The sequence below is a fragment of the Bos grunniens genome, chromosome X, assembly GCF_055505025.1.
Source record: "Bos grunniens cultivar Pamir isolate PY7600 chromosome X, Bosgru_T2T1.0, whole genome shotgun sequence".
Classification (NCBI taxonomy): domain Eukaryota; kingdom Metazoa; phylum Chordata; class Mammalia; order Artiodactyla; family Bovidae; genus Bos; species Bos grunniens.
Window position 1 is genome coordinate 83,188,794 of NC_141194.1, and position 25,514 is coordinate 83,214,307.

General features: G+C 39.4%; 2 protein-coding genes across 2 annotated transcripts in view; one reads left to right on the forward strand and one right to left on the reverse strand.

Moving 5' to 3' along the window:
• The window catches only part of TRPC5 (transient receptor potential cation channel subfamily C member 5), a 338,386-nt gene that overhangs the window by 199,545 nt on the left and 113,327 nt on the right, over positions 1 to 25,514 (forward strand). The window contains exon 3 of the mRNA XM_086388018.1: positions 1,240 to 1,761. Within this exon, the coding sequence (XP_086244144.1) occupies positions 1,240 to 1,761 (522 nt within the window). The remainder of the gene's footprint in view (positions 1 to 1,239; positions 1,762 to 25,514) is intronic.
• On the reverse strand, positions 12,473 to 13,053 carry TRPC5OS (TRPC5 opposite strand). Its single transcript, XM_086388019.1, has one exon. The coding sequence runs from the start codon at positions 12,919 to 12,921 to the stop codon at positions 12,577 to 12,579; it is 345 nt and encodes a 114-aa protein (XP_086244145.1). The 5' UTR covers positions 12,922 to 13,053; the 3' UTR covers positions 12,473 to 12,576.

Sequence of the window (25,514 nt, forward strand, 5' to 3'; positions counted from 1 at the left end):
GCCCAACAAGTGAAAAACCCTTCACCAATACAATTTCTAATCAATCTTTTACCTGTTCAAAGAAATCTGTATTTAGACAGTTTAGAACATCTCAATACCTCTCACGGCTGGGAGGCTGTGAACAATCACATGTGGCCGGAAGAACCTGTTCAGGCAGGCTAGAGGACTTCCAAAGGAGTTTGTAGGTTGAAACACTCTTGTCACACCCAGGAACTTTATCAACTGGAGCTGTAAGTTAACTTTTTCAGAGAGAGGTGGTGGGGGACAGCCTCCTATAAAGTCAGAGGTGTAGGTGAGAGCACAAAGCAGTAAAGTAGGCAGACTCTGGTTTTGGGGGTAGGTGCTCGAGGATTTCCAGGGGGACTCCTGAGGCTCGGTCCCACCTTTGCATATGCTGGGCCTCCTTCCTCATGACCTTTGCCACGGGCAGAGTTCCTCACGATGGCTCCCGGCATGCATGTGTATGCTAAATCACATCAGTCATGTCAGACTCTTTGTGACTCCATGGACTGTAGCCCACCAGGCTCCTCTGTCCATGAGATTCTCCAGGCAAGAATATTGGAGTGTGTTGCCATGCCCTCCTCCATGGGATCTTCCCAACCCAGGAATCGAACCCACGTCTCTTACATCTCCTGCACTGGCAGGTGGCTTCTTTACCACTAGTGCCACCTGGGAAGCCCCACATCTCTCATTGTGCCTAAGACAGAACTGGCATATTTTAAGAGCCATATTGTCTGAGGTTGAATCCTGGCTCTGCATGTAAAGCTGAATAACCTTCTTTAAACTCTGTGTGCCTCAAATTCTTCATTTGGGGAGAATATTTACCTTATAAGGTCGTTGTGGGGGTTAAATGAGTAAATATATCCAAAGTATGCCTGGCATGTGTGTGTGTGTTAGTCACTCAGTTGTGTCCAACTCTTTGTGATGCTATGGACTGTAGCCCGCCAAGCTCATCTGTCTGTAGAATTCTATAGACAAGAATACTGGAGTGGGTTGCCATTCCCTTCTCCTGGGGATCTTCTAGCCCAGGGATCAAACCCAGGTCTCCTGCATTACAGGCAGATTCTTTACCATCTGAGCCACCAGGTAAGGATTTTACAACTAGCTATTATAAGAAGAACTGTCCGAAAAACTGGTGACCCCAGTTCCTGAATCATTAACATTTGATGGGCTCTGTGCTCCAAGCCTTAATCTTATGCTATTATGTTTGTTTGTTTGTTTTCATTTTCATGTACCTAGGTCCCCACTCTTATGATGGACACTCAGTTCTCTGAGTTCACACCGGACATTACTCCCATCATGCTGGCTGCCCACACCAACAACTACGAGATCATCAAACTGCTCGTCCAAAAACGGGTCACTATTCCCCGGCCCCACCAGATCCGCTGCAACTGTGTGGAGTGTGTGTCCAGTTCAGAGGTAGACAGCCTGCGCCACTCCCGCTCCCGACTGAACATCTATAAAGCCCTGGCAAGTCCCTCACTCATCGCCTTATCAAGTGAGGATCCCATCCTAACTGCCTTCCGCCTGGGCTGGGAGCTCAAGGAGCTTAGCAAGGTGGAGAATGAGTTCAAGGCTGAGTACGAGGAGCTCTCCCAGCAGTGCAAGCTCTTTGCCAAAGACCTGCTGGACCAGGCTCGGAGCTCCCGGGAACTGGAGATCATCCTCAACCATCGAGATGACCACAGTGAAGAGCTTGACCCTCAAAAGTACCATGATCTAGCCAAGCTGAAGGTGGCCATCAAATATCACCAGAAAGAGGTAAGCTGAGCTCTTCTCTGCTTTTGGAGAAGCTTAAGTCCTCCAGAGTTCAGAGTGGCAGAGCAAGAATAAGCATTGTCCTATAGCTTTGCTCTCCACCAAACAAACAGTTAGACAGGCTTCAAAAACAATGAGGTCCATATTTATCCAAGACACATACAACCTCTGAGTATTTTCTTTATGGACAGATAATTAGGGGAAAATCTGATTCTATGATGGGAAAGCATTCATTCATTCAACAAAAGCTTATTCAGCACTGTTTTAGGGGTTCAGGATACATAAAACAAGCACAACCCTACCTTCATGGAACTTACAAGCTAGCAGTAGACAGTACATAAATGATCATGTTGGTGAATATATAATTACAAACTAACATAAGGGCTCTGAGGAAGAACTTCTGAGAACACACAGAAAGGACCCTACCCTATATACTGGGACCAGGGCAACAGTCATCACAGAGGGCTCACTGTCTGCCTGCTGGTAGTTGTTAACAGAACTAAGTCCTTGGCAGCCCTTTGGCAAGAAAACTGAGATCCACATTTGAAAGATGGAGTCACACTCAGGGTGTGTGGTTCTACAAAAGGCTGAGTACCATCTTTGATGGTGTGACTTCCAAACTGTTAGGGTTGACCTCTTTGAGGTAGGTCAGGTCAAGCAGATCACATCAAGAGAGGCTTTACTTTCCAGCTTGGCCACATTCACAGTCAAGCCAGTGCAGTTCTTTGCCATCTTATCAAACAATTTGGGGAAGACTTCTAGCAGGCTTCATTTAGCTCTTTAAGGAGGAAGCATGGTAGAAAGAGCAGCGACTGTGTAACCAGAACAGCCGGGGATGGAGTGGCCTTCAGCTCTATGACCTGAAGAAACTCTTTCAAATTTGAGGACATTAGTTTTCTCATAAAATGGATGTGACAATTGTTCCTCCATTTCACAGGGCTGTTATGAAAATAAATCTACTTTAATGTCCAGTTCTCTCTCTCTTCCAGTGGTTCCTGGAGTCAGATTCAATTGGGTTGAACCAAGAAGTGCTTATCTGAAGGGCAGTGAGTAGAGCCATCCCTTCATGGGTCCAGGCTCTGAGGCAAATTACATGTGTGCTCACTTGGTCCTTCTCTCAGACAAGAAAAAAAGACACTCTCCCTCTGAAATGAGGCAGACATGAGTACCAGGGTGATCTTGAAGGGTACAAGATATGACAAAAGAGCAACATGGGAGATTGAAAGGGCTTCACTGGGTGGGACAGTAAATGGATAGACCCACCCCTGAGTCTCCTTATCCTGTTTTTGCAATTACTTGCTTTAAGTTATTTAATTAAGCCTGAAGTGACTCAACCTCACTTTTCTCTTCTGAAAAATAGGATAATAGATTACTTACCTCCTTAGAGAAATATAAAGTTTAAGTAAAATAAGACAGCTAATGTACTCATGCATAGTACAAAATTCAGTATATATTAGGTATTCAATAAATATTATTATTAATTTTCATTGTTACACACTGTGTACCCATGGTATATGATCTGATTCTATGTACTAAAATTGTAGGTAATAGATATAGTAATGGTCATCCTCTCCCTTACCCCTCCCTCTCATTGCCCTACTATTGATATGTAATAGCAGTTGTCTGCTGTAAGATCAAATTGACTTTTCTTCACTTTTATATATGTATTTCCATTAATGATGTACATTATGGTTTCAGTGTAGTTTTCACTTTACATAAATTGTTATAATACTTTAAGAAGAAAAACCACAAGTACTTTTAGAGTATGAATTGCTTCCAGATGGCAAAATGGATGGATAGTGGGAATAGAAGTGTTAAAACAAGATATTACAGAATATACCTAAAGTTTGCACTCCTTACCTCACTAGATAGCAGATAAACTTCATAATTTTAGGCCCTCATACGCCTGAAAATTGACAAAGCATTTTCAGTTTCATTAAAATATTTTATCAATTTTGTATTAGTAGATCATCTTCCAACTATTTTATCACTTGATCCATTCTGCTCATATAACTATCTTCATTTTCCAATTTTAGTTACTGCTCCATTTGGAAACCACTGTGATGACTTCCTCATTCTCCTGGGGATCTTCTTAGCATATGCCCATGGTATCACCCTTGGGTTCTACATTCACTGTCCTCCAGTCCTTATTAACCTTCTTATCATTTTTTCCCTTATATTTTAGCCCTTTCTCTTTTCTAAAACTTTGTCCCCTATATCCCTTATTTCATAATTTCTCTTATTACTATTAAATTATTACAGAATACCTCCATGTTTCTATACATTCATATGATATATTTCTCAACTATCCTTATACCAACCTGAATATGGCAAAAGGTAACATTTCTTTTTGCTCTCTCAGTTAAGCATCAGAGACCCCAAAATTGGTCTCAGGATCTACTTGCTATGTACATTAAAGTAGAAAGTATCATTTGTTTACTTGTGGTAAAATATTCATAACATGAAATTTACCACTTTAACCAATTTTTAAGTTTACAGTTCAGTGACATTAAGTAGATTCAGGTTCTTGTGCAATCATGACCATTACAAGTCATTTTTTGAAGATGGAAAACTTTAGAGGTGTTTACTTTTTCTTTCAATAGTGAGCCCATGCAGAGTTTCATATTTTGCAGACCACATTAGTTTTCATCCATAACACTGGCAAAGTAGCATCTTTTAGCTATTAAAATTATGGATATTCAGCAGTAATACAAAGGTAATCCAAAAAGCACTGTATTTTTGCAAAGATAAACAATTTTAGGTCTGGTGATACTCTCTCATCATTGTGAATCAAATCAGTGAGAACTTTGGAATTTGATAGACTGAACTATATCAGTCAGAGCACATCAAACCCCAATTCCAGGTTTGTGGCAAATAAAGCAAGGATAGTGAGTGACTCTCAACTTCAATGTCAATGATATCATGAAAAATATACCCTCATAGAGTCATATAAACTCAAATATGGCCCAAAATTTAGTCCCATGGCCAGAGACTTCAGAATTTAGAATTTATATATTTAGCTCCACATTTTCAAAGGTAAGTTATCTTAACAATGATCATAGGTAAGTTTTACTTTAGTTTCTTTTCAAAGTTACAAAAGCAGGGTAAGCTTGAGAATTCAGATATATCTTAAGGTTTACACTCTAAAGACACTATCTTAAGGTTTGCACTCTAAAGACACTGCTTCCAGAATGTAAAACATGATTTATACTCATCAAAATCTAGAAACCTCTTCTGAGTTGTGATTTCCACTAAACAACTCTATAATCCTTCCCAATCTGTGAAATAAAGTTTCTTTTTTTTTTCTTAATCTGCAGTTCCATTGAGCCTCAAGTGAGTATAGTCTCTAATTGTTTTCTATTCAAATCCAATGTCTAGTTTAAGACTGTATACTCTCACCTTGAACAAATCAGCAATGACTTTATTTCTGGGGTGTTTTTATAATTTCAAGTTTAGTGTGTTTGGAAGGAACACAGACCTGGTGAGCTAGTAATAATTCAGGTGTCAGTGAGCACTTCATTCTTAAAAGCTCTTGATCTAAGGAAGATGGAGAAGGCAATGGCAACCCACTCCAGTACTTTTGCCTGGAAAATCCGTGGACAGAGGAGTCTGGTAGACTGCAGTCCATGGGGTCACGAGGAGTTGGACACGACTGAGCGACTTCACTTTCACTTTCCACTTTCATGCGTTGGAGAAGGAAATGGCAACTCACTCCAGTGTTCTTGCCTGGAGAATCCCAGGGATGGCAGAGCCTGGTGGGCTGCCGTCTATGGGTCTCACAGAGTCGGACACAACTGAAGAGACTTAGCAGCAGCAGCAGCAGCAGTCATTACAAAAGTGAAACATACAGTGCTTAGGCCACAAGCATAAAAAAGTCATTGTCTTGATAATTTATCACATTATACAATACACTTGATCACCAATTTTCATCATACAAATTCTCCTTATGCAGAATGTGATAGACATAAATAAATGAATATAAACTTTACCCTTCTATTATATCTATAGCAAATGAATTCAGCTTTTCTAGGTTGTATAAAATTCCTCAAATTCCTTAGAGGCATATATTTATATATGCTTACTCATCAAGAAGAAAAATACATTCATATCTAAGTGAGTCACCCTCCAGGGTCTGATGGGACACATTCAATTTGAGAGTTGCATTTTGCAAGCCCCTAAACAAATGGACATTTTTTTAAAGGCCAGTTTTTCCAGATGACCTTGAGGCTCTGAAGAAGGCTAGACAAGAATTATCTCCCAGGACCAGAATTGTTCAAAGGAGAAACAACCTCTAGATGGGAATGGGACAACTGAGCTAAAAGAGAAATTTTGTCTTCTTTTCCATACTTGATTCCATGCTTGATTCCAGTTGGACCATGGGGAGTCTATCTTTAAGAACAGGTAGGTCACTTCTCAGTCTCTATACTCAAGAGTAGGAAAAAGCAGATCTACCACTTCTCCACTTTATAGTGTCATGCCTGCTGACACATTGTTCAGTCTTCTTTCAAAGCATGCTGTGATTCCAAGAGGGCAGAAATTCCCAGTATTAATGGAAATTTTCTCAACACGTGTATGTACTATAAGGTAGTAGTATCAGAGACTCATACACCAGGAAAAAGTACCCAAAGATAAGCCTGCTCACATCAAAACTTTCAAACAGAAAATATGTCTCTATGTCTCTTAAACCTGGAGCCAAAAAGCTTTATTCAAAAAAAAAAATTTTTTTTCCTCTATAAAATGAGCTGCAACACAACTGATTTTCCAAAACTGGAAGTTAGGAGTTGCCAACAGTAAAAATTGAGAAGATAATGGTTTTAAGAAAGGCCAGTTTCCCCAAGTTTAACTAAGAATAAAACTATTTAAAAATGATTAGTATTACCAGAATTTATCATCTAGAGACATGTGTATTCATGTGTTTTAAACAACACCTTTTGTTAATGGCATCTTTGATTAAAGGAATCTGAAACACTGAAGTTGTTTTTCCTGTGACTGCCTGATCTACTTTATATGAATACTTGTGTTAAACTAAAAATACTTCTGGAGAAGCTTTCAGCATTTTACTAGGGTCATTAAGATGGAACTGTGACAAGGGGTAAAGAGTTTAATGGTTTTCCTTACCTTGCTAAAATGCAGTTTCATTCCTCAGGGGTATAAATGGAGATCACCTTCAAAGACTACTACCCTCAAGAGATTTGACCCTTGAGACCAACAGTTGTATCTGTCAATACAAATAACTCTCAAGTAGTGTCAGGAACTAGAGGTTTTTTTTCTTTTTGGACAATTTTGTTGGTTGGTTGGTTGGTTGGTTTGTGAGCTAAGGGTTATACTGTTAGGAGAAAAACAAGTTTTAAATGTGATCTGAAGGGATGTGCTTTCTTAGTCACTCAGTCATGTCCGACTCTTTGTGACCCTATGGACTGTAGCCTGCCAGGCTCCTCTGTCCATGGCGATTCTCCAGGCAAGAATACTGGAGTGGGTTGCCATGCCCTCCTCCAGGGCACCTGGAGGGATAGGAGCCTTGAGAAAATAAGAAGTATACCCTAGAGAAAATGGCTAAATATCTCTAGTGTGTTAAGATATGATTGTCCATACAAGAATACAATAGCCAGCTTTGATGTAAAAAATGAATCTAGTTGGATAGTAGTGGGTTAAAAATGCACAGAGTTACATAACTCCCTTGGGAACAAAATCTTAGCCTTAAATGGCACATAATTCACTATTTCTTGAAAGGCTGCTTTTTCATTGTTGTTTTTTTTTTCTCCCTCATTACTATTCCTAGCAGCACTGAGTAGACTCCCAAGAAGAATTTAATTTGGTGAAGAAAATGCTAAAAATAATGAAACAAAAACTTATTCCAACTATAAGTGTATTTACTGATATCCAGTGAAATGAGATGCAGAAGGCAATGGCACCCCACTCCAGTACTCTTGCCTGGAAAGTCCCGTGGATGGAGGAGCCTGGTAGGCTGCAGTCCATGGGGTCGCTAAGAGTCGGGCATGACTGAGAGACTTCACTTTCACTTTTCACTTTCATGCATTGGAGAAGGAAATAGCAACCCACTCCAGTACTCTTGCCTGGAGAATCCCAGGGATAGGGGAGCCTGGTGGGCTGACGTCTATGGGGTCACACAGTCGGACATGACTGAAGCGACTTAGCTGCAGCAGCAATGAAATGAGAAAGCTCTAATCTCTTTGAAAATGAATGTAAAACTACTGGATAATATTTACGTGTCACATAGACTTGTAGGTATTTTCATATTGACATTTTGTAACTCTTCCTAAAAAGTCCTGATTTCATACACTCTTTCCCATTGTCAGATATATCAACCAAAAGCTTTGAAAAATGTATCATTTTATGTGTTCCTTATCATCATTGAAAGTAGGCAGAAAAGTTATTACAACTATCATTTCACAAACAAGAATGGAGTATATTTCAGAGATTTGTTGAGGACTATCTATCTGACAAAGCCACCATAAACAGCTGCATGCATGCTAAGCTGCTTCAGTTGTGTCCAACTCTGCAACACTATGAACTGTACCCCACCAGGCTCCTCTGTCCATGTGATTCTCCAGGCAAAACTGCTGAAGCAGGTTGCAATTTCCTTCTCCAGGGAATCTTCCTGACCTAGGGACTGAACCTGTATCTCTCGTGTCTCCTGCATTTCCATGCAGGTTCTTTACCACTAGCACCACCTGGAAAGCCCAAAGAGCTGCATAACTGTTGACAACTTGTTACTTTAATTCTCTCTCCTGAAAATATCTTCCCTAGTAGTTCTTATTCTTAAGTATGTTCTTAGTTCTTACTCTTATTTCTTATCACTATTAACTTTAATTCTAATTCTGCCCCATAAGAGCAAACATACTTAATACAACAATCCATTGCTTGGAGCAGGGTTGAAAACAAAGTGAGTCGCTCAGTTATGTCCAACTCTTTGTGACCCCATGGAGCCTGCCAGGTTCCTCTGTTCATGGAATTCTCCAGACTAGAATACTGGAGTGGGTAGCCATTGCCTCCCTCCAAGGGATCTTCCCAACACAGGGATTCAACTCAGGTCTCTCATATTGCGTGCTGATTCTTTACCATCTTGAGCCACCAGGGAAGCCCACACCTTAACACATACAATCACACAATCAAAGCAAACATTGCAATGTATTTTTATCTAATCTTGAGGTGCCATTGTGGTATAATCTTTCCAGGTGACTCATGTAGCCAGGAGGCTAGACAGTTCCACACATTACAAGGTTGTAGCAGCTCCTTGTTTGACACTTAAGGACCATGTTTGACTATTGTTTTATAGGGTGGTTCAAGCTTTATCTTGTTTCAATGTCTGGAGTAGTCTCATAGATTTCGCTTGATATATTTTGATGACTTGCCTGAGTAAGTATGCTTGATTTTGTTCTTTCATTACAACTAACAATTTTAACAGGCTCACACTAATCTGCTGTGGAATCATCATAAAGTTCATATTCCAAAGTTCTACTTGGAAGAATAGCTACCCTTCAGTATTGATCATACTTGAGGAGCACCAGATCTTTCCATTTATAGTTAAATTGCTCACCAAATAAAATTCATAGCAGATTGATGGTCTCTCCTTGGATATGTTTTCTGATCTTGTGCAAGTATTCATGCCTTGAGATTTACTGTGACACAAAATTATAGCCCAATTTCCTAAAGTCCAAATTTCTAGTGGAGAGTGTATATCTTCCCTGACTGTTTCTAAGTCTTTAATTAAAGCATAGATTCTATCTTTTAACTTCTATTCAATTCCTCTGTTATTCTTCTTCTTGGTTCCTACATATATATTTCAACTCTTATCACTAATTTTTCCTTATAAAACTGCTCTTATTGGAATGGTGGGGATAAATGATTACTTCTTGCTTTCCCACTGTTCTATTTAGGTTACTGTGGCAGAGTTCCATTGTATTGCATCTATTATTTACCATGTTGGACACAGTGTATAGAGTCACTTACCCTGGGCAAGTAAGGCTCAGTTTGTCTAGTTATTGCAACAGGAAAGCCCCTCAGTCTGCTGTCTGATATGGTTTGTAATTATCCACAGTAGTTGCTTGTAATATAACTTTTATTTCTCCTCTTTGTGTCTTTTATCACCCCTCTAAGTCTCCTGGATCCTCATTTATTCTATAAATCTTTCCACATAGCAGTCTACTGTGAAACTTTCTCATATTGTTATATTTCATTAGCTCCCTAGTTCTTCTGATTTTCAAAATAGACTCTAAAAAAATACAACAAGCTTGTGGATATTTAAAAAAAACTAAGTGAACTCACAAATATAGAATGGTTACCAGTGGGGAGACAGGGGGAAGGAGGGGCAAGATAGGGGCAGAGGAGTAAGATGTACAAACTATTAGGTATAAGATAAGCTACAAGCGTATATTGTACAACATGAGGAATATAGCCAATATTTTATAATAACTATAAGATGGTGTGTGTGTGTGTGTGTTCAGTCACTCAGTCATATCCAACTCTTTACGACCCCATGAACTGTAGCCCACCAGGCTCCTTTTTCCATGGAATTTCCCAGGCAAGAATACTGGAGCAGGTTGCCATTTCTTACTCTAAAGGATCTTCCTGACCCAGGGATCAAACCCAGGTCTCCTGCACTGGCAGGCAGGTTCTTTACCATGGCACTACCTAGGATACCATAAATGGAGTATAACTTTTAAAAATTGGGAATCACTATACTGTATAAGTACAAGCTGGAATTAAGATTGCTGGGAGAAATATCAATAACCTCAGATATGCAGATGACACCACCCTTATGGCAGAAAGTGAAGAGGAACTAAAAAGCCTCTTGATGAAAATGAAAGAGGAGAGTGAAAAAGTTGGCTTAAAGCTCAACATTCAGAAAATGAAGATCATGGCATCTGGTCCCATCACTTCATGGGAAATAGATGGGAAAACAGTGGAAACAGTGTCAGAGTTTATTTTTTGGGGGCTCCAAAATCACTGCAGATGGTGATTGCAGCCATGAAATTAAAAGACGCTTACTCCTTGGAAGGAAAGTTATGACCAACCTTGATAGCATATTCAAAAGCAGAGACATTACTTTGCCAACAGAAGTCCATCTAGTAAAGGCTATGGTTTTTCCTGTGGTCATGTATGGATGTGAGAGTTGGACTGTGAAGAAGGCTGAGTGCCGAAGAATTGATGCTTTTGAACTGTGGTGTTGGAGAAGACTCTGAGAGTTCCTTGGACTGCAAGGAGATCCAACCAGTCCATTCTGAAGGAGATCAGTCCTGGGTGTTCTTTGGAAGGAATGATGCTAAAGCTGAAACTCCAGTACTTTGGCCACCTCATGCAAAGAGTTGACTCATTGGAAAAGACTCTGATGCTGGGAGGGATTGGGGGCAGGAGGAGAAGGGGACGACAGAGGATGAGATGGCTGGATGGCATCACTGAGAACTCGATGGACGTGCGTTTGAGTGAACTCCGGAAGTTGGTGATGGACAGGGAGGCCTGGCATGCTGCAATTCATGGGTTCGCAAAGATTTGGACATGACTGAGTGACTGAACTGAACTGAAGTGTACATTTTGTTTCAGTTTCTTATTGCTCCCATTTCTCAGTAAAGATTTCCATGTCAAAGTTGTAGCAGTTTCCCTTATAATAAGTCTATCAGCTATTCATTATAAATGCAGTTATATCCAAGAAAGTATACTTTATCTGCTTCTACTTACGGACCATCATCTCTAAGCCTATGCCATAAGCATTTGACTTTTCCATAGGTGAACACTCCTCTTTAGGCCTTTATCCAGCCCTTTTAGTACTAGTACTTCTCTCTCGTTATTTGGTGTAACTTGACATTTCCATTTGAGGAACAATGTTACAGAGTAGTTGTGATATGGGTCAGCATTTGAGGGAACAGTCAGTACTGCATTGGAACTTCTTGGCCTCAGCTTTTTCAAAGGTGTCTTCCTGGCGAGAGTTATCTGTAAACTTTTCTGAAGTTTTATTCTCTGTTAGATAGCTGTTTTCTCAGACTTTTTTCTCCCAGGCTGGTATAGCATCCTTTAGCTAACACTTTCTTTCTGAATGGCCTAGTAAGTAGTTATATTTTTTCAAGTAAAAGTGCCACAATACTGGGCTTCCCTGATAGCTCAGTTGGTAAAGAATCCACCTGCAATGTAGGAGACCCTGGCTCGATCCCTGGGTTGGGAAGATCCGCTGGAGAGGGGATAGACTACCCACTCCAGTATTCTTGGGCTTCCCTTGTGGCTCAGCTGGTAAAGAATCCCCCTGCAATGCAGATGACCTGGGTTCAATCCCTGAGTTGGGAAGAACCCCTAAAGAAGGGAACAGCTACCCACTCCAGTATTCTGACCTGGAGAATTCCATGGACTGGGGTCGCAAAGAGTCGGACACAACTGAGCGACTTTACTCACTCATTGTCTTGTTAGCATGAATATATTCACTATAATGCCACCCTGGGGAATATTCCCCTTTTAGTTTCCATTCATTGTAGAAACTGGGTCCCAAGATGTGAGACAGTTCATCAGGTCTTCACTCTATTGTTAGATAAGGGGTTTCTTTTCTTTGTTGTTTTTTGCTCCTATTATCGGGAACCCAAGCAAGAGAACAAGAACAGGTAAAGACAGAGCCACATGCTAAAGTCAGAGCTTTTTACACAAATACGACCACCCTCTGCCAGAAGTAAATAAAATATTAATTTGTTCTATAAAAGATTAGTAATCAAACTGCAGAACTAGAAAAACTTTTATTGCTAACATTCAGAAAACTCTGAATATATTTAAAACAAAGAAATGAATAGTTCTCACATGTTGGTGGGGGTACATGAGGTCTTAGCCATTTCTCAACTCCTTGTTAACACTATCGAGTTGTTTTTCATATAATTCACCTATTTCTAACAGAGCTTGATCTACATCAAAGAGTAGGTCTTCATCTTCTCTTGGTGTCAGTATTGATTCTAAGTCTAGGAGATCAGCAAGGTCTGGTAGTGGAGCTTCCTCAGAAAGAAAAGCATCTACTTCTGGTTCTTCTGCTCCATCATTTTGCTCAATACAAGGAACTGGTTCTTGTGTAATAAACTGTAAAAGCTCTTCAGCTATTCGTATTAATTGGGCTATACAGTCAATAAGTCCATCAATAAGTACAGTGGCTGGTGTAGACGCCATGCCTCTCTGCATTCTTCAGTAAATAAAATATTACTAGAAGCTATAGTAAATGGGTTCTTGGTGACAATGTATCCTGTGAGGCTGGCAGTGGTTGGTTTGGTTGAGAAATGAGGCTGTTGATATGATTACAATGATGATCAAGTACAGAATGAGGCCAGTGGTCCTACAGTACTTTCTGATAAAGTTGGTGAACCTCCTGCAAAATTTATGTATGGTATTCTTGTCTGTATCGGTAGTGAACTGCTATTATAATGACAATCAGACAGATTGTCACAGCCAAGAGAAAACAGCAAAGCAGATCTAATAATAGAAAAGAGAAATATAAAGTTAGTATCCTTGAGTTTTTATCCATCATACAGGTTCTGGCTATAGGATAAGGTTGAAAGGGTGCCACTAGCTATTGTTCCTCCTTTTTGGATGGCTCTGCTACTCATAGTTCCCTTTCTACCTCTCATGGTTGTTACCGCTTCTTATGGGATATGAGAACAAAGTGAGCATAGGCAGTCTATCTATCTTTCTTGAACATCTCTATTGAGAAAGATACATATACTAAGCTTTTTAATTAATTGTGTTTTTATTAGTACTTTTTCTCTTATTGCCATTTATATCTGGTGCTGCTAAATTCCTTCTGTGTTTTTAATAATCCATTCATTAAAGTTTTTGATTGCCCCTGTAGTCTGGGGAATTTATGGCAAATTGAAGTCCCACATTCTCTTTTTCCAATTTTTGTATAACTTCTGTTATAAGATTTGTTCTTTGGTCATTTCCTATCACTGCCACTATTCCATATCTAGCTGTTATTTCTCCCAAATTTACCTAAAGCCAAGGTCATACTATTCTCATCTGTGTATCTTGTATACTCTACAAACCCTATTCCTAAGTTTATTTATACTTCTTCAAGGTAATATTCTTTGTTTAGAAATCTAGAGAACAGCCCAATATAATCTACAGTATATAATAAGGTAAGGTAAGGTAAGTGATAATCTACATATCACATTTGTCCTACTCTTTGTGACCCCATGGACTGTAGTCTGCCAGGCTCTTCTGTCCATGGAATATCCCAGGCCAGAATACTGGAGTGGGTAGCCATTCCCTTCTCCAGGGGATCTTCCCAATCCATGGCTCGAACCCAGGTCTCCTGCACTGCGGGCGGATTCTCTGCCATCTGAGCCACCAGGGAAGCCCTTACCAACCTCTGCTCCCCTTAAAAATGAGTTTGTTGAGGATGCAAGTTTTTAGTAATTTGACATAGTTCATATTGCTTACTCATTTGTTTGATTCACAGGGTTTTTTTACACTCTTTCTCTTCTACCTACTTAGAATGTTCATGTCCACATGCCCTGAGGTTTCACATGCCCAATCTGCAACTTTAAATTGAACTGACAAGGGGCCTGATTTGAGATTTGGAGTTCCCAAGACTAGAATTAGCTTTTTTTTTTTTCTTTTTTTTTTTTTTTTAGGGGGGAGGTGCAGTCAGATTGTCTCCTCTCTTATTCTAAGTAGATTATTCTGTCTTTCCATTCTGACGAGCTTGCACATGTCCTACATGAATTGATAAATTCTTTTCATTGATTTATTTTCATATCTCCCTTCACCAGATTGTTTTTCCTGCAGTAGAACAGTCTGTAATTTTCTATTAGAATATGTATCTCCAGTCCACAGCTGATCAGTATAGCTATGTACTTTTGGTCAGTTGTTTTCTTGGGCATATATACATATTAAATTTCTAGCCATCAGTCCTGCAAATTGGGCTGGTTTCCTCTCTCCAGCCTCAGTCAAGTTATTTTTCTAGTGGAGAATATTAGAAAGCAGCCATCCATGTCACTCTTTTACGATACTACCAAATCTGTCTTTGCCCTGTTACTAGCAGTTCTGACCACAGTGGAGCCCAGCAAGCCTCAGGCTTTACCCCAGCTACTTGAACTTCTAAGGCCTTCCTTTATTGAAGTAAAGCAAGTCATCAGCCAGATGGTCTGTGAATTTCACATGGAGCTTGCTGGTTTCCACAGTGCATGGTATGACCTACTCAAGTATATAGTATCTTCACCTAGCGTAAGTCCTATCAGAACCACACATTTTTTTAATCTAAAATCCTGATAGTAGCTATAGGGTTTTCCCTGATGATGACAGTCCTCACTGTGATACCCAGAAGACACGATTTTGGTTGGAGGCAACTTTCCATCTGAAGTAGGGGAGAATGGGTATTAGACATATGGCAGTTTAACTCACAAGAAATCTCTGCTTTGTGAAAGGAAATAATGGGAAAAATAATAAAAGGAATTTGGTATTAGTGTAAAGCATGAATCAGGTCATGAGAAGAAAGATACAAAAATAAAGTGTATTAAATACTACTAGACAGCCCCATCACATTTTTCAAAGGAAGCAATAACCTACTATGGTGCCCATAGCCCAAGGGCACAAGAGGGTAACAGGAACGTACTCACACAAAACCTATTTAATGTCTGGCTTCCTTTTCACCCAGTTTCTTTTCTCAGCTTCTTTACCTCCCCCTAGGACTCTTTTTAAATTAATGCTCTTAGCCAACACACCTCATTTAATCACCTATGTGTTTCATTCTATTTCATTCTCTCTGTATCGTCATCTTTCACTATTCCTTCACATCTTTTCTTCCATATCTCTTGAAACTGGTCAAAATTTAGAAACAAATTATAGTCAATTTATCAAATAGGTATTGTATTTATAGAGTTTTTTATGACACAATCTATATAAAAAGCAGAGAGGTAGAACATTTCATATGTTGCTATTTTATAAAGACAAATGAAAAGTGAAAGTGTCAGTCACTCAGTCATGTCTGACTCTGTGACCCCATGGGCTGTAGCCCACCACCCTCCTCTATCTATGGGATTCTCCAGGAGAATACTGGAGTGGGTTGCCCTGCCCTCCTCCAGGGGATCTTCATGACCCAGGGATCGAACCTACCTCTCTTACGTCTCCTGCACTGGCAGGCGGGTTCTTTACCACTAGCAGCACCTGGGAAGCCCCCTCCAGAAGAATACTGGAGTGAGTTGCCATTTCCTTCTCCAGGGGATCTTTTGAACCTAGGGATTGAATATGGCTCTCCCACATTTCAGGCAGACCCTACCAACTGAGCCACCAGGGAAGCCCTTTTATAAACTATCTGGGATTCTCCAGGCCAGAATACTGGAGTGGGTAGCCGTTCCTTTCTCCAGGGTATCTTCCCAACCCAGGGATCAAACCCGGGTCTCCCACATTGCAGGCTGGTTCTTTACCAACTAAGCCACCAGGGAAGCCCAAGAATACTGGAGTAGGTAGCCTATCCCTTCTCCAGTGGATCTTCCTGACCCAGGAATCAAACTGGGATCTGCATTGCAGGCAGATTCTTTACCAGCTGAGCTACCAGGGAAGCCCAAAGACAAATGAAGTTACCTATTATTTATGTAACCCTTGATTTATTTTTTCTATCTCATGGTTACCTTTGATGGGAAAAAATTTTGTGACCTAGCCATAACCCTGTTGACCACTATGTTAGCTAATTCACAATTTCTATATTCAAAGCATCTTGGAACCTAGGAGGTGGGGATGTGGGGAGGACAGGGAGGGTGTCGAGAAATTGCCAAATACTGCAGTGCTAAGAATAGTAACAACATGCTGCTGCTGTGTCGCTTCAGTCGTGTCCAACTCTGTGCGACCCCATAGACGGCAGCCCACCAGGCCTCCCGTCCCTGGGATTCTCCAGGCAAGAACACTGGAGTGGGTTGCCATTTCCTTCTCCAATGCATGAAAGTGAAAAGTGAAAGTGAAGTCGCTCAGTTGTGTCCGACTCTAGCGACCCCATGAACTGCAGCCTACCAGGCTCCTCCGTCCATGGGATTCTCTAGGCAAAAGTACTGGAGTGGGGTGCCATTGCCTTCTCCGAGTAACAGCATAGCATCAGCTTATTCCAGTTATGAAAATTTCTAAAGCAACCCCTGACCCTAAGGTGCTTGCCTAACAGTGTATTTTGGGTAGTTTGCACCTAGTCCCAACTCTTCATAAGGACCATCTTATCAGCTGTTACTTCTGCCTAGAATCCCATTCCCTTAGAAAAAAAATGGCTTCTTGTCATTCTGGTCTCAGCTTAAATATCATCTCTAATTTCTGACCCACCAACCTGAAAAATAGTCTTAACCATCCCTTTCTCATTATGCATACAGCACATTTTTATATTCCAGTGCCTATAATCATTTCATATTTTCTTGCTTATTCATTTCTTTTTCTGTTTTTCACCCCTTCCCACATTTAGACTAAAATGGAGTTCCATGAAATTAGGAAGTTTGACTCTTCTGTTTTCTGCAAATAGAAAGAGTGCCTGCCACATAGGTAACCAGTAAGTGTTGTTAAAGAAAGGAAGGGAAGAAGGGAAGGAGGGACAAAATTTAACTCTTTCATTTAGTAAATATTATCAAGTTTCAAATATGTATGAACAGCAGGGGTACAAAGATAAACCAATTCATCAAAACACACGGTTAATAAAATGAGCAAACAATGCACAGAATGAGAGAAAATATTCACAAAACATATATCTGACAAAGAACTTGTAACCATGACATATAAAGACATATAAAGAGCTTCAATGACACAAAAATAAAGAGAAATCTTAAAAATTAGGGCAGAAATAAATGCAAAAGAAACAAAAGAGACCATAGCAAAACTCAACAAAGCCAAAAGCTGGTTCTTTGAAAGGATAAATAAAACTGACAAACCATTAGCCAGACTCATCCACAAACAAAGGGAGAAAAATCAAATCAATAAAATTAGAAATGAAAATGGAGAGATCACAACAGACAACACACAAATACAAAGGATCATAAGAGACTACTATCAGCAATTATATGCCAATAAAATGGACAACTTGGAAGAAATGGACAAATTCTTTAAAAAGTACAACTTTCCAAAACTGAACCAGGGAGAAATAGAAAATCTTAACAGACCCATCACAAGCATGGAAATTGAAACTGTAATCAGAAATCTTCCAGCAAACAAAAGTTAAGGACTAGATGCCTTCACAGCTGAATTCTACCAAAAGTTTAGAGAAGAGCTAACACCTACCCTACTCAAACTCTTCCAGAAAATTGCAGAGGAAGGTAAACTTCCAAATGCATTCTATGAGCCCACCATCGCCCTAATACCAAAACCTGAAAAAGATGCCACAAAAAAAGAAAACTACATGCCAATATCATTGATGAACATAGATGCAAAAATCCTTAACAAAATTCTAGCAAACAGAATCCAACAACATATTAAAAAGATCATACATCATAACCAAGTGGGCTATATCCCAGGGATGCAAGGATTCTTCAATATCTGGGAATCAATCAATGTAATACACTTCATTAACAAATAGAAAAATAAATACCATATAATTATCTCAGTAGATGCAGAGAAAGCCTTTGACAAAATTCAACATCCATTTATGATAAAAAACTCTCCAGAAAGCAGGAATAGAAGGAATATACCTCAACATAATAAAAGCTATATATGACAAACCCACAGCAAACATTATCCTCAATGGTGAAAATTTGAAAGCATTTCCCTTAAAGTCAGGAACAAGACAAGGGTGCCCACTCTCACATTCAGCATTCAACATAGTTTTGTAAGTTTGGGCCACAGCAATCAGAGCAGAAAAAGAAATAAAAGGAATCGAAATTGGAAAAGAAGAAGTAAAACTCTCACTGTTTGCAGATGACATGATCCTCTACATAGAAAACCCTAAAGACTCCACCAGAAAATTACTAGAGCTAATCAATGAATATAGGAAAGTCACAGGATATAAATAACACACAGAAATCCCTTGCACTCCTATACACTAATAATGAGAAAATAGAAAGAGAAATTAAGGAAACAATCCCATTCACCATTGCAACGAAAAGAATAAAATACTTAGGAATATATCTACCTAAAGAAACAACAGACCTATATTTAGAAAACTATAAAATACTGGTGAAAGAAATCAAAGAGGACACATATAGAGAAATATACCATGTTCATGGATTGGAAGAATCAATATAGTGAAAATGAGTATACTACCCAAAGCTATCTATAGATTCAATGCAATCCCTATCAAGCTACCAATGGTATTTTTCACAGAACTAGATCAAATAATTTCACAATTTGTATGGAAATACAAAAAACCTTGAATAGCCAAAACAATCTTGAGAAAGAAGAATGGAACTGGAGGAATCAACCTGCCTGACTTCAGGCTCTACTACAAAGCCACAGTCATCAAGACAGTATGGTACTGACACAAAGACAGAAATATAGATCAACGGAACAAAATAGAAAGCCCAGAGATAAATCCACGCACCTATGGACACCTTATCTTTGACAAAGGAGGCAGGAATATAAAATGGAGAAAAGACAATCTCTTTAACAAGTGGTGCTGGGAAAACTGGTCATGTACTTGTAAAAAAAAAAAAAATGAAACTAGAACACTTTCTAACACCATACACAAAAATAAACTCAAAATGGATTAAAGAACTAAATGTAAGGCCAGAAACTATAAAACTCCTAGAGGAAGACATTGGCAAAACACTCTGACATAAATCACAGCAGGATCCTCTATGACCCACCTCCCAGAATATTGGCAATAAAAGCAAAAATAAACATTTGGGACCTAATTAAAATTAAAAGCTTTTGCACAACAAAGGAGACTATAAGCAAGGTGAAAAGACAGCCTTCAGAATGGGAGAAAATAATAGCAAATGAAGCAACTGACAAAGAATTAATCTCAAAAATATACAAGCAACTCCTACAGCTCAATTCCAGAAAAATAAAGGACCCAATCAAAAAATGGGCCAAAAAATTAAAGACATTTCTCCAAAGAAGACATACAGATGGCTAACAAACACATGAAAAGATGTTCAACATCATTCATTATCAGAGAAATGCAAATCAAAACCACAATGAGGTACCACTTCACACCAGTCAGAATGGCTGCTATGCAAATGTCTTCAAGAAATAAATGGCGGAGAGGGGGTGGAGAAAAGGGAAACCTCTTACACTGTTGGTGGGAATGCAAACTAGTACAGCCACTATGGGGAACAGTGTGGAGATTACGTAAAAAACTGGAAATAGAACTGCCATACGACCCAGCAATCCCACTGCTGGGCATACACACCGAAGTAACCAGAATTGAAAGAGACACGTGTTCCCCAATATTCATCGCAACACTGTTTATAATAGCAACCTAGATGTCCATCAGGAGACAAATGGATAAGAAAGCAGTGGTGTATATACACAATGGAGTATTACTCAGCCATTAAAAAGAATACATTTGAATCAGTTCTAATGAGGTGGGTGAAACTGGAACCTATTATACAGAGTGAAGTAAGCCAGAAAGAGAAACACCAATACAGTATACTAACACATATATATGGAATTTAGAAAGATGGTGACAATAACCCTGTATGCGAGACAGCAAAAGAGACCCAGATGTATAGAACAGTCTTTTGGACTCTGTGGGAGGGGGCGAGAGTGGGATGGTTTGGGAGAATCGCATTGAAACATGTATATTATCATATGTGAAACGGATCGCCAGTCCAGGTTCGATGCATGATACAGGATGCTTGGGGCTGGTGCACTGGGATGACCCAGAGGAATGGGATGGGGAAGGAGGAAGGAGGGAGGTTCAGGATGGGGAACACAAGTATACCCATGGTAGATGCATGTCAATATATGGTAAAACCAATACAATACTGTAAAGTAATTAGCCTCCAATTAAAATAGATAAATTTATATTTTATAAAAAATAAAAAATGGGCAAAAGAGTTTAACCAACATTTCACAAAGGAAGAAAAATAAACAGCTAATAAGCACAAGAAAATATATTCCATATCTTAGTCATCAGGAAAATGCAAATTAACATCACAATGAAATATCACAACACACTCACTAGACAAGCTAAAATCAAAGACTGATAACACCAAATGTTGACAGAGATATAGAGCAACCAGAATTCTCACCCACTGCTTGTGGGAATGTGAAAGGATACAACCTTTTTGAAAACATCTTGCAGTTTCTTATAAAACTAGGCCAGCACCTATCCAATCCCAGCAATTCCACTCTGAGGTATTTACCCAAGAGAAATGAAAGTTCACAAAAAGACTTTTTATAAGAATGGTTATAGCAGCTTTATGCATGGTAACCAAAAATGTGGAAAGAACCCAGATGTCAATCAAAAGGAGAATGAATCAACTGTGATTTATTCATATAACGTGATACTAATCAGCAATAAAAGGAAAGCCACTGCTGCTAAGGATAAAAACATGGAGGGATATCAAAAACATCATACTTTATGAAAGAAGCCAGACCCAAAAAATATATATTGTATGATTCTATTCATATGCAATTCTAGAAAATGCAAAATGATCTACAGTGGAAAAATAAAAATAGCAATTGCATCTGGGGAATGGAAAATGACTGGAAGAAGCTAAAGAGAACTGAGGTGATGGATTATATAAGGTTATGCATTTTTCAAAACTCACTAAATGGTACTCTGAATATTTGTACATGCCACTATATGTAAATTTTACTTGCCCCTAAAAAGTAATCAAGCATAATTCCCAATCTCAAAAACTATATATCAGATGAGATGGCATGCCCATAAATATTCTAATAAATGTTAACATTTATTAAAGACTTATTACACTTTAAGTACTTTTTTTCCTATTAGTACATTTAATCCTCTCAACAACCCTGTGAAGTTACAGATGGAAAAACTGAGGAACACAGAAATCAAGTAACTTGCCCACAGTCACATGGTAAGTAAAGTTACAGAATTGGAAGTCAGCCCATGTCTGATTCCTAAAGTCTTATGCCAGAGAGTACAAATTCAGGTGCCTACAGGAGGAAAATACACCTTATTCTGACATCTTTTCGATGTCAGATCCAGCACTGACATCTCATTCTAAGCAGGAATAGAACTCAGAGAGAATGTTATCTCATTTCCCATCCCTGGAAGCTGGCTGAATTTCAAGTTGACTGTGAGTACCAAGGCAGAAGGATGGAGAGAGCCACATCAGTCCGCAGCAATCCCCGTTATCTGTGACAGGAACGCTGTGTCCATTTTATTAATACCTGCCCTTCCACTGACCTACTTAATTGGCCCCCTCATGAACTACTCACCTGCGATTCAGCCAAGATGGGTGAGAGGGTCAAGGTTATGCCAACCAAATGTTCACTGGACTTTCAAGTGGGATGTGAACGCTCTTGCCACAACTAAAAACAATGACAACAACAACAAAAGATAAACTGAAAAATTAATAAGTTTTAAAAATATCTGCAATCTATAGAAACAAGAACAAGATGAACTAAAATTTCAGAGGTAAAGAGTCCTTCCCTTTAAGTGAGCGATAATCACGGACTTTTTCTTCACTGAGACATTTGCTAATTCCGTGCACAAGTCAAAGAAGAGGCTTGGCACCAAGGCAGAGAGATTCTACTGAGGAAAATGAGAAATCTGCATAAATCTAGAGGCTATCATACTGAATTGGAAATTTGAGAAGCCCGAAGTACTGGGCTGATCTTTACCTCAGGTTAGCTGAGCATGGCGGCCATCGCACGTGGAAGTACAACCTTCCAAGTCTCGCGGTATTTGAAGGCAAATTATCGCGAGAAGGGAGGAGCCTGCCACAGACAACTCTGCTGGTCACTGTCTCAAATGTGACGTAGATTTTGAAGTTACGAGGGCATGAGGAGGCTCATTTGAGTTAATAAGCTCAAAACCATCCCCAGAAGGCACTTTAGACAAAGTGATTCTAAAATGTATAAGGATATATATAAGGGCTTGAAGTGAAGTGAAGTTGCTCAGTTGTGTCTGATTCTTTGCGACCCTATCAACTGTAGCTTACCAAGCTTCTCCATCCATGGGATTTTCCAGGCAAGAGTACCAGAGTGGGTTGCCATTTCCCGCTCCAGGGGATCTTCCCAACCCAGGGATCGAACCCAGGTCTCCCACACTGCAGGCAGACACTTTACTCTCTGAGCCAGCAGGTAAGCCATAAAGGGTTTAATATAACCAAAACATCTTAAAGCAGAACAAAATTGGTGGACATATACTACATATACCATCAGATACTAAGGTTAGCTAGCTATGCAGCTCCGGGCAAGAATACTGGAGTGGGTTGCCATTTCCTTCTCCAGGGGATCTTTCCGACCCAGAGATCAAACTCAGGTCTCCCGCATTGTAGGCAGACGCTTTACTGTCTGAACTACCAGGAAAGCCCAGTTATTTGACAGCATGATATTAATACAAGAACAAACAAATAAATCAGTGTAACATGACTGTTACCTCACACTGGATATACAACTACTAACAATAATTTGAAACAGTCCTGAGTGTTCATTGGAAGGACTGATGCTGAAGCTGAAACTCCAATACTTTGGCCACCTCATGCGAAGAGTTGACTCATTGGAAAAGACCCTGATCCTGGGAGGGATTGGGGGCAGGAGGAGAAGGGGATGATAGAGGATGAGATGGCTGAATGGCATCACCTACTCAATGGGCATGAGTTTGGGTAAACTCTGGGAGTTGGTGATGGACAGGGAGGCCTGGCATGTTGCAGTTCATGGGGTCACAAAGAGTCGGACACAACTGAGCAACTGAACTGAACTGAATAGACCTAAATATGAAAGGTAAAACAGTAAATCTTCTAGATCAAACCATTGACAAATATCTTCATGATCTTCAGTAAAGATTTCTTACTCTACACAAAAATAGTTAACTAGGAAAGAAGATTAATAAATGGATTTCATTAAAATTAAGACATCCCAGGTGGCACTAGTGGTAAAGAACCCACCTGCCAATGCAGGAGACATAAGAGACATGGGTTAGATCCCTGGGTCGGGAAGATCCCCTGGAGAAGAAAATGGCAACCCACTCCAGTATTCTTGCCTGGAGAATCCTATGGACAGAGAAGCCTGGCAGGTTACAGTCCAGTCCATGGGGTCACAAAGAGTCAGATGCAATTGAAGCGACTTATGTATAGAACAGTCTTTTGGACTCTGTGGGAGAGGGAGAGGGTGGGATGATTTGGAAGAATTGCATTGAGACATGTAAAATATCATATAAGAAATGAATCACCAGTCCAGGTTCGATGCAGGATACAGGATGCTTGGGGCTGGTGCACTGGGATGACCCAGAGGGATGGTATGGGGAGGGAGGTGGGAGGAGGGTTCAGGATTGGGAACACGTGTACACCCAAGGCAGATTCATGTCAATGTATGGCAAAACCAATACAATATTGTAAAGTAATTAGCCTCCAATTAAAATAAATAAATTAAAAAATAATAATAAAAAAAAATTCTGGTCAGACTGACAACAAAAGAGAGAAGACATAGGTTCTCATTATCAGGAAAGAAAGGATATATTAATAGACCTCAGACATTAAATAGATAATAATGTTGTGAACCACTCTAAGCATATAAATTTGATAACATAGTTGAAACAGACTAATTATTTAAAAACCACAAGTTACCAAGCTTGCTGAAGATGAAGAAGATAATCTGAATACTCCTAAGGCTATTTTAAAAACTGACTTTATAGTTAAGAAAAAGAAAACTCCAAAAACGATACATCAAGGTCCAGACAGTCTCATTGGTGAACTCTATCAAATTTTGAGAGAGGAAAAAAATGATCAGTTGTGCACAATCTCTATCAGAAAATAAAGATTAAAAAACTTGTCCCAAAGGACTGTTCTATACATCTGTGACTCTGTGGGAGATGGCGAGAGCAGGATGATATGGGAGAATGGCATTGAAACATGTAAATTATCACATGTGAAATGAATCGCCAGTCCAGGTTCAATGTATGATACAGGGTGCTCAGGGCTGGTGCACTGGGATGACCCAGAGGGATGGGATGGAGAGGGAGGTGGGAGGGGGGTTCAGGATGGGGAACACATGTACACCCATGGCAGATTCATGTCAATGTATGGCAAAACCAATACAATATTGTAAAGTAAAATAAATAAATAAATAAAATTGAAAAAAAAAAAAAAGAAAGTGAAAGTCACTCAGTCGTGTCCGACCCTTTGTGACCCATTTATCAAAAGACAATTTAAGAGGGTGAAAAGGCCAACCACAGACTGGGAGAGACTATTCACAAAACATATATTTAACAAGGGACTTGTATCAAGTATATACATTTATTTTAAACTTCTTCAAATCAATAGAAAAAAAAAGACAACACAATTTTTTAAAATGTTAAAAATGGAACAAAGAATTGAGTGGCACTTCACAGATGAGAACTTTTAAATGAACTTCAAGCATATTAATAGATTTTCATCATTATTGGTTATTCAGAAAATGCAAATTAAACTGACAGCCAAGACATCCCCACCAGAATAGCTAAAATTGAACAACAACAACAAAAAAAAAAAACTGACAATATCAAGCATTGAGAAGAACATGGAGCAACTAGAACTCTCATACATTGTTGGTGAAAATGTTAACTTGTACAACTTCCTTGGAACTGTTGGGCAGTATCTACTAAAACTAAACATACCTCTCTTGAACAACCTTGTCATTCTACTCCTAAATATATAAAATAAAAGATTACTACTGTCCACAAAAATACATGAACAAGA

Coding starts and splice junctions, on each gene's coding strand:
- TRPC5OS (XM_086388019.1), bottom strand. CDS start 12,921: ATGCAGAGAGGCATGGCGTCTACACCAGCCACTGTACTTATTGATGGA.